Source organism: Cyanistes caeruleus, chromosome 3, assembly GCF_971803275.1.
Source record: "Cyanistes caeruleus chromosome 3, bCyaCae1.hap1.1, whole genome shotgun sequence".
Taxonomy (NCBI): domain Eukaryota; kingdom Metazoa; phylum Chordata; class Aves; order Passeriformes; family Paridae; genus Cyanistes; species Cyanistes caeruleus.
The window spans coordinates 68,916,499-68,926,240 of NC_141703.1; the positions used below are offsets into that span (position 1 = coordinate 68,916,499).

General features: G+C 50.9%; 1 protein-coding gene across 1 annotated transcript; it reads right to left on the minus strand.

The window, feature by feature from the left end:
* Positions 1-300: 300 nt before the first annotated feature.
* Positions 301-2,188, minus strand: GSX1 (GS homeobox 1). The gene is made up of 2 exons (XM_086884194.1): positions 1,750-2,188; positions 301-1,315 (listed from the first exon to the last, which is right to left on the minus strand). Exons 1-2 carry the CDS (start codon positions 2,135-2,137, stop codon positions 960-962), a joined length of 744 nt encoding a protein of 247 aa, XP_086740320.1. The 5' UTR covers positions 2,138-2,188; the 3' UTR covers positions 301-959.
* Positions 2,189-9,742: the final 7,554 nt, after the last annotated feature.

Genomic DNA, 9,742 nt, shown 5'->3' on the forward strand with positions numbered 1-9,742 from the left:
GCAGCCGTAGGTCTTGCGGCTGGGATGGCTGTGAAAGGTGTTCAGCCCAGCCTCACCCCGGCCCGATCTCTACCTTCTCGGGGGAGGACGGAGAGAGCCCCCGGGACAGAAGGAGGGGGTCCCGTGCTCCCCGTACCTTCAGCTCGACACGGAGAAGGGAACACTCCCCGTCATCTGCGCTCGCCGGGGCGGGCAGGTCCCTGTGCCGAGCTGCGGCGGAGAGAGGGATGGAGAGCGACGGTGCTCCCAGCGCACGCCCGCGGACGCCGAGCGGCTGCTTTCTACTCGAAGTGAAGGAAATACACCACCAACGAGCTTTTATTGTTAGCATAATCATTATTATCATTGCCATCATCGTTTCTCTGCACATAAATAAATAAATAAATATTTCCCACGGGGAGGGAGTGGGACGGAACGGTACAACCCCAGTTGTGCGCCCGGCAGCGACGAAGTCAAAACAAAATAATTCTGTAAAGGGAAAAAAAATAAAATAAAAAAAAATAAAAAAAATAAAAAAAATATAATAACCCAGCCTTCAACCCACCCCGTCCGTCAGCCCGCTTTTGGGCACCGCCAGGTTACCGGAGGGAGCCCGGGACAGCATCCCTCCAGGCGGGCGCACCGCCCGTCGCCTCGCAGCATCAGCGCACTCCGCGCCCGTCTCGCTTCCCGGGCTCGGGGCTGAGCCTGCGGGGACACAAGTGAGGGAGCACTAGAGGGGGGACGTCTGGGGTCCTAGGGAGGAGTTTATTTACAGCAGAGTGCCGGGACACCCGTCCTCATGGGCCGGGGGTCTAGAAAGGCGAGAAAGTCCTTCGTAAATTACACAAATTATACAAAACAGTATAAAATCCTTCGGCTGCATGTCAGCACCGGGGCAGGCAGGACTCCCTCCCCTGCTTTGGCCACAGTTCGGAGTGGGAGTTCACAGTGCGGAGCCGGGGTGGGTGCGCGGGTGGTTAGGGGGTGACTGCGAGACCTCTGTCGTCCTTCCCCGAGGAGGACGGAGACATGCGCAAGTCCTCGTCGTCCTCCGAGCACTTAGTGGTGGAAAGGGACGAGCATTTGCAGCTGTGGCCGCCCCCCCCGCCCCGGTGGGAGCTACTTTTGCCTTCTTTCTTGTGCTTGACCCGTCGGTTCTGGAACCAGATCTTCACCTGCTTCTCGGAGAGGTTCAGGTAGGTGGCGATCTCGATTCGCCGCAGTCGGGAGAGGTACATGTTGGAGGCGAACTCCCTCTCCAGCTCCAGGAGCTGCGTGCTGGTGAATGCGGTGCGCATCCGCTTGCTACTGGGCAGCTGGCTGGACGTGCTGTCTGGGAATGAAGAGGAGCGCACCGTCAGGACCTGCCGGGCCCGCAAAGCCGGGCACTCGCCAGTCCCCGCTGAGCCCTCCTCGCCGCCCACCCTGCGGGGCCGCAGCCCTTCCTCGTCCCCGGGGGGCCTGCGACCCAGCAAGCCTCTGCCAGGCTGGATCCGAGCCCACGAGGGTACCGCTGCACCCTCTCCCCGTACGCACAGCCTGGCTCGGAGGCTCGGCGGGCAGCAGGGGGCTTCCCCAGAGCATCGTCCGGGGCACCGACGGGGAAAGGCGCCGGGATACCCCCTCCAGCCTCCGTGCGCAGGGCAGGCACCCCCCGCTTCCCAGGTGCCTTGGGCAGGGTCCGCCGGGATCCCCATCACCTCCCCGCGGCGCCCACCGCCGTCCTGCCCGCATGCACCCCCCGCTCGCCGCCGCTGCCCGCCTTACCCACGGAGATGCAGTGGAACTGCCGGGGGTCGGGCAGTGGGTAGGCGCCCTGGTAGAGCGCCGGTGCGTGCCCGACGCTGACTGCGGAGACGGAGTGCTGCTGGCGGGCCAGGGGCGAGTGGCAGTACTGGGAGCCGAAGGGAGGGAAGGAAGCCTTGATGAGGGGGATAGCGGGCGGCGGCGGGTGCAGCTGGGAGGCGGTGACACAGAGCGGGCAGACGCAGAGCAGCCCGGCTTTGCGAGCGTGGCAGGCGCCGGCCGGCAGCCCGGGCAGCGGGTGCGAGGGGTGCACGGCGTAGGGGAAGAGCGGTGGCGGAGGGCTGCCCTCCCCCTTCTTCTCGCCCGCCTCCCGCAGCACCAGCGAGTCCACCAGGAAGGAGCGCGGCATTGCCCCGCGCAGCCCCCGCGCAGCGCCCGCCCGGCGCCGCTGGCCAGCCCGAGTGGTGCTGAACGGCGCCCGCCGCCCGCTTTAAATAGCGCCCGCGCCATGTGATGGCGGCGCCGGGCGCTCAATGGGCTTTCTGTGGCTCTTCTCTTGGCATTCACGCCGCACGCTCCCTCATTATTTCCCTTGTTAACTAAATGAACTGCATAATGTACTCTATTCTTGTCGACCCCACCCACGCCGTAGCAGGCGGCCTCTCCCCTCCTCTCTCTTTGGCGGGGTTATTTTCTCATTCTCTCGCGATTTAATATTCTTTTCTTTCTCTTTATCGCTCTCCTTCGCTTTCAGCCCAGCTTTCAGCCCGCTCCCACTTGTTTATTTTGCCGGCTGCAGCCGCGGTCTCCGCCGGCGCCAGCTTCCCCTGCCAGCCCCCCGGTGCCTTTCCCACCTGTGGCACCAGGTCGGCCCCCCGGTGCCGACGGCCTCTCTCTCTTCCCTCTCCTCCGGGATGTCTCGTCCCCACTGCCTCGTCCGCCGCCTTCCCCAGCCCCGCGTCTTTGTTCCCAGCCTGGGTCCGGGACCTGCCACTTGTCGCTGTCGCCGCCGTCGGGCGAAACCCGCGGCCGCAGAGATGTGCCAGCCGGTGCCCCACCGGCAAGGACATCCGGGCGGCCTCTGCGTGCCCGTGGGTGCCCGGGCACGGCTAACCGGGTGCGGAGAGCCACCAGCGTCTCGGCTGCGCTGCTGCGGGTACAGAAAACCCGACACGCAGATACCGCTCCGTGCCGGCGGCACCCGCGGAGGGAGAAGAGGCGCTCGGCACATTCCGCGTGTCTTTACAGCCTCTCCCCGTGCCCAGTCCCCGAGGAAACACCTGCCACCGCACCGCGACACACACGTGCGGCCGCCCCGGCCTCGGCCACCGCCAAACCGCGCTAGCCCGACCCCGCATCGCCGCGCACAAGCGCGCCGGGAAATCCCCGGGGCCGTGGGCACCACGGGGAAAAGGCTCATTTTCCCGAGATTCAACCTAAACACGGCGGCGGTGTCCGGGTGTCTCAGCACAGGGATCCGCTGAGTTCACAGCGGTGCCCAAGGCGAGCGCGCGTTGGCCGGAGCTGAAGCGCGCACCGGCGCTGCCCCGTGCAGCCGCTCCCCGCGCCGCGCAACCTGGAGCTCGCTGCTTTCGGAGCTGAATAAGAAATGCCAACAAATAAGAAAAAAAAAGAAATTCGTGAGGATACGTATTCTACACCGATTTTCCCGTTTACTATACGGGCAGTAAAAAGACAAGCGCACCCGCCGATCCCTGTCAAAACGTGGGGAGATTGCTGCCTGCAGTAATCTCCCCTCCCCGAAACCAAACGGGCTTTTTTAAAAGGGGTGGGGGGAAAGAGGGGAAAGGAAGAAAAAGCCTTGAAAGCGGTGTATCCGTGTCTCCGGGCTGTGCAGAGGTTGTTTTGCCTGTGGTCACGTTTCTTATAGTAATCCATGGGAGTTTTGCCGAGAGACTGCTGATGCCTGAGCCTAAAAATGTACTGATGTGCACAAATGAACGGCGAAAATCACAGAGCTAACAAAAACGAATGTTAATAAAAACTCGGTCCAGCAATGATATAGAAAGTATTCCCAAGTGTCCTTTCCCTGAAAGCGTTAATAGGGTTTGGATTTTTCTTTTCTATTTTTAAGGAAAAGGTATTTTAAAACATTTAAAATACCCGGAGCCGGGTCCCGGGAAGGGGCATTTTTCCCCGCTGAGAAGTGGCTCGCCACCGGGGGGTGATGGATTCAGCCTTATTCCGAGGGATTCCCGCTGCCCAGGGGCTGAACCCCGGGGCTCCGAGCCGCAGGGAGGCAAAGGGTTAACAGCTTCTGAATGCACACCAAGCCCAAAGCTACTGGGAAAGAATATCCAAAAAAATAACCAGTTTTTTTTTCCAGCCGCTGGACCTTATTGAATGTCATTGAAGAAAGTTTTGAATGCCAGATAAAGAGAGGCGAATTAAAGTGTGTGACAGCAGAGGATAAGCAAACACAAAGAGAACTCTGTCACACTTTGGGCAAAATCCGTGGGCTTTTTACCAAGCCTCTTCGCTATGATTGAATTAAGTAATAGGAAAACATTTTCTTTCAGTTTAGAGCCATTAGACAAAAACTTCAAAGCGAATAACACTTTTTAATGTGCAGCTCGACAATGGAATCTGTTTTGTGCTGAAATGTTTAAATGGTTTGTTGTGCAACTGTGGGCTGAAATAACCTAGACTGCAGCAAAATAGCATCCTTCAGGACGTTTTATGAGCGCTTGAAACTAGCAAAGACCTTTAATCCCAGCGCTTTAAACTAGCTCCCCTCCCCGTCTTTTTGCGTCCCCCTCTTTTTTTGCTTTTTGGGGTTTGTTTTGTTTTGTTTTGTTTTTTTTTAATAGAGGGACTTCTGCTCGTATATTTGCTGTCTCGAAACGATCGCCGCTGAACGAAAAGGGTTCCGAGAGAGGGGGAAAGAGATCCTCCGGCGGGGTGGGCGCTGCAGGCGGCTCGGGGGGCGCGGGGGGAGCCGCTCCCGGGGCTGCGGGCGGCTCCCCCCGGAGCCGGCGCTGCTGAGGGGGGCGGCCCCGGCCCCGCGGGGCTCCTGGCGGGACACGGCCCCCGGCGGCAGCGGCAAGTGCTCCGGACGGAGAGAACGGTACCTGCTCCCCCCGCGCCCTGCAGCGCTGTCACACCCCCGGGGAACGGGATGGGGAGAGGGAAGGGTTAGGGTGAGCATCAGCCGGGGCACCCTTGGTGAGGGGAACGGCAGGGATCGCTGTGGGGGATGAAGGAGAGCGAGGGCAGCAGCGCCGGCACCGATTGAGCCGTGCCTTCTCCCCTGGGGCTGGGTGACTTACGGCACGGCTGCCTGAGAGGGGACAAGGTGTCACACTGCCCCTGCCTGGGGCTGCGCCGACATCGGCTGAAAAGAGCTCCCTCATCACTTTGAGGGACCAGCCTTCATCGCCTTTGTGATGAGGCCCTCACTCTCCGCCGTGCTCGCCGTTTCCATCCGTCTGAGGGTAGGAGGTGCCACGCACCATCAATCCCTAAGTAAGGCGTGGAGAGGTGAGTTAGTTTGGGAGCTGCGGGGAGGTGAGGATGAAATCCCGCTGGAATGAGAAGGAATTGCTATTTCCAAGGAGACCGCGTCATTGGTAGCTGAGCAGGGCTGATGATTTGTCAGTGACTGTAATATTCCCCAGCCTAGCCCAAGTAATTATTTTCTGATGGCAAATACCAAAATGTGAATCAAGGCCAATACTGAGCCACAAGGCACACACCATGTGAAGGATTGTCCAAAGAATGTGCTTACAGTGGACAAGCACACCCAGGAACAAGCCTGTGAGATAGCTGTGAATCCCTTCAGTTAACTTGATTACAGAATGATTCTGAGTAACCTGTAATAGTTTTTAGCTTATTTGGTTTACTTCTGGACTCCAGTGATCCATAATTCAAAGGGTTCCAGAAACATAAGCTATGTCTGTGTTTCATTTCAATTTTTACAAAATAAAGCCAAAACCACAGGGGGTTTTGTTGTGTGAGTTTTTCTTTATCTCTCGTCTGTTCAATCAACTCCTCTCAAATTTATAATTGTATGAATTTTGTAGCCTATCAGCAATGGTTTTAAAAGGGGCTTTTTAAAAAGGAGAGACTATTTACAAGGACCAATATTGATAACACAAAGGGGAATGGGTTTAAACTGGAAGTGGAGAGATTTAGATTATTTGTTAGGAAGAAACTCAGAGGGTATGTGAGACACTGGAACAGGCTGTCCAGAGAAGTTGTGGATGTCCTATCCCTGGAAGTGGATGATCAGTGAAACTCAGGGCCAGACTGGAAGGGACCCTGAGAACCTACCCATGGTCAGGGGAGCTGGAATTAGATGATCTTTAAGGTCCCTTCAACGCTAAGTCATTCCATGTAGCTCTGACCTGCCCTGCCACATTTCCATGTGGTTCATCCAGTTTCATCTGTTTTCCATCACAAGCTATCAAGACAATAGCTTATCTTGCCAGTAAAACCTGTGCCACAGGACCAAATCAAAGCTGCTTGTTTCTGTGACCTTTATTTTCAATTTCCATGGCAGATACCTAATGTAGAGTTTTGCTTTTAGATCTTCTTCAGTCTCATTTGTTCCTAACAGGGTTGGTTTATAAGAGATTCTTGCGCTCATCTTCTAAGCAGACAGTTTGTTGCTCTGTTTCTCCTCCTTTATTTGACCTTTCACTGAGGAGGCTGTTTCAAAGAAGTAGCTGGACATAAATAATAACAATAAAAGTGGGAATATGCAAAACCAAACAATTTAAAACAACCTTTTCTTTCATAGTGAGACCACATGTCAAATTGCTGGTGACATGGTAGGACAGAAGTATTCAAAGGATGGAGAAGTGCTTGAGAGTGATGAGGACAAGGAAATGCAAAAGTGCAGTTGGATATTAATTATTTAGATGTTGTTAAAATACAAAATTGTTAGAAACGCCATCCTTCAACCTCAGAATCCACCCTATTTCTCAGCCCTTTTTTATTGCCATCTTCTCCTTTCTCCAAACTTCTCACCTTTATGTATTTCAAGTCCTCTACAAAGTGAAAGTTTTAGAGTTTGTCAAACTGCTCTTTGAGAATGTACAAGGGGAAAGTCTGTCATCTTGTTTGGTAAGAAACTGTATCGTATTTGTTGTTTATATGAAGCATTTGAACAATTTCCCATAGCTGATGTACTTCTTTTCAGGTTTGAATCACACTAATGTGGATGGTATCATCAAACCATATTGATCTGCAGCACGAGTACTTGAGGCTGTGGGTACGCTGGTTTCAGTGCTGGCTTCTTGTCCCCTTCTTGGCAGATTTGGAGGGTCTTTTAGTGGGTGTAGTTACTGCTGAATGAGACATCTGGTAAGTGCATTCTCTGATGGAAGAGAGAGAACTAAAGGTCTATTAGATTCACTGGCAAAGATCTTCGATGTCTAAGCCAAGTTCTACAGGAAGACAACAGGAAAAAAAGCAGATTTTTTCCTATAATTTTAAAGAGAATACCAGAGAGCTGAAGATACTAAAGCCAATAAAGCCTACAAGCTCCCAGGTAGAGTCCCTCAACACACAGAAGGCATTTCCAGTTGCAGAACCGTGTAGCTTGGTTCCTTCTTTGATGCTGGCAAATACATGTTCCTCAAGTGTTTATCACACATGAACATGAAATGATTATCTCAAATGATTGTTCAGCTTGTGTAAAGCAGACCTCACCAAGGTATGTTAACTCATTTAACTTGCCAGTCCTGGAAGTAGACTAAGAAAAGGAGCACTCTGAACTGACAAAATAGTTTTCTTATTTTCATTACATTTTTGAGGACTTTAACACCCCTTTTGAACACAGTAGAGTATCCAGAACATATTAGGTTAGGTGTTTGTGTCTGTATGTCTGGACATGAACTGATATATATATATATATAGATATAGATATAGATATAGATATAGATATAGATATAGATATAGATATAGATATAGATATAGATATAGATATACTTTTTAATATATTTATATAAATTTATATATAAACATATCTAGTATGTATGATGGATGGCTACAGCGGTACACAACTGCACTGTGGCAACTGTATGAGAAATAATTTCCTGGAAACTGAGCCATCTGTTGAACTCCTTATATTTGCATGCAAATCTTCTAGTTTTCAGCAGATTGTTTTTTAGAGAAGCAAAACAACCACTACTTAACAAAAATGACATCAGGGATATCCAAGCCAGTACTTGACAAACATGTGTAATGGCACTGCATTTTTTTATTTTTTTTTTTTTTTTTTTCTATTTCAAATGCAAGTAAAGCCTGTGAATTTCTTCCTTCTGATTGTTTGTTTTGGTAAGTATAGTGACCTAACACTTCCAACATCCAAAGCTTGGATTTGTAGTTGTTATAGGCTGGCCTACATTAGTAACAGACCTGTGAAGTTTCCTGCTCAAAATGTGAGTATCACAAATCTGACTTCACGCCCTTTTGCTGTTAGATCTTCATCTTCCACCTTTGGAGAGTGGTCTCAAAGACTCTCCTGTCCTATGCCCCTGTGTACCTGGTGCGTAGAATCACTGCTGAGCTACTGCTGGGGACGTGCATGAGCAAACAGGCTCAAGGTTTCTCTCCAAAGAGCTCAGTTTTTGTCTTATATTTTGGGAAGATAGCCTAAAGCTGAGTGCTTTGAGATGAAAAAGATTATCCCAAAATATGGGCCTCATGCCAGTGAAGTGCAATGGGAAGGCAGCATACTCCAAAGTACAAGTTGTATTTCCTGGACTTCTGGGATCCCTCAGGCTTGTCAGACCCTTGAACTTCAACTCTTGCAGTTTGTGAGGAATACTTAATCATGAAAGCATAAATTCATGGCTGTATAAATGCTGATCATCAGCCATTCAAAATACTGTTTCTCCCCTATAGGAAACAAAAGAAACTAAGCCAACTTTTATTTTTTGTGTAGTTGTACTGTGGCTACATAAACTTTACTCAGTGTGTTACCTGCCACTGCACCTATTACAGACATACAGGGAATGCACTATTTTAAGAGGAGTCTGCATAAGAGCTGGTCTCCCTTTGTGGTCAGTGGGAGGAAACATGTACATGCACAGAAGGATTCATTTAACCTATAGCAGAAACCTTCAAAGTTAAAAAAAAAAATATAAATATCCCACCAGAAATACTTTCCAGGTGCTATAAAGGATCCCTAAATGCCTACCCCAAATGCACGTGCCCAGGTGAAGCCACAGGTGTTCTGTCTCTGTACTGCTCTGCCTCAGCTGTTGCCTTCTCTCAAGGATGCAGGCTGAGACTCCTTGGAGCATGAACTCTCCAGAAGCCATGGAGCTGCACAGCATGAGCTGTGTGGAGCCTCTCTACTCCCACTTTTGAATCACTGAATCTGACAAGGAATCATTGTTTTTCTGACACCTCTTGCAGCTTGTATAGACAAGGTCAGAGCCTTTTAACTCTACTTCTGTCCCAGAGTATGGAAACTAATTAGAACCCTGTGTGGGTTTGGTGTTCCTGTCCCAGGAGACCAGATCAATCCATTAGATTTTAGGCAGGCATTGCCCCTTTACCCTGTGTCTTCTAACTTTTCCCTCCAGTTTTTCAACTTCAGTCCTTCCTTGGATGATGTTCTTACTTTTCCTTCTCTTCTCCATAGTGTCTATAATTTTTTTCCATCACCATCTTCCCTTGTTGTCTTTCTTTTCTCCTCTTCAGCCATATCAGTCTCTCAGTAAATGGAACAAGTCTTCTAATAGCTTTTCATCCAGAAGTGTGAGAGAAAAGTTTTGAATCTGAAGTTTTCCAATTATCTCCTCCAAAAGATAGAACTAGAAGGATTGATAGAGTCTTTTCCAAATTTTTCACATTGCCCAGATGCAGGGCTAGAAAAAAAACAACAACAAAAAAACAAAACCAAAAATAAACCAACAAAACCCCCACATAGATGAGGAGACTGCTGTCTTGGTCACAGGCACATAAAAAGAAGCAGTAGGTTAAGCTCACCATAAAGAACAGGCTGGGAAGAAAGGAATGTGGTAATCAGGAAAGAGAA

Excerpts from the sequence above, each read along its gene's own strand:
- GSX1 (XM_086884194.1), bottom strand. The coding sequence starts at position 2,137 with ATGCCGCGCTCCTTCCTGGTGGACTCGCTGGTGCTGCGGGAGGCGGGC. Across the intron at positions 1,316-1,749 it reads GTTCCACTGCATCTCCGTGG|ACAGCACGTCCAGCCAGCTG; the intron begins GTAAGGCGGGCA and ends CTTCATTCCCAG.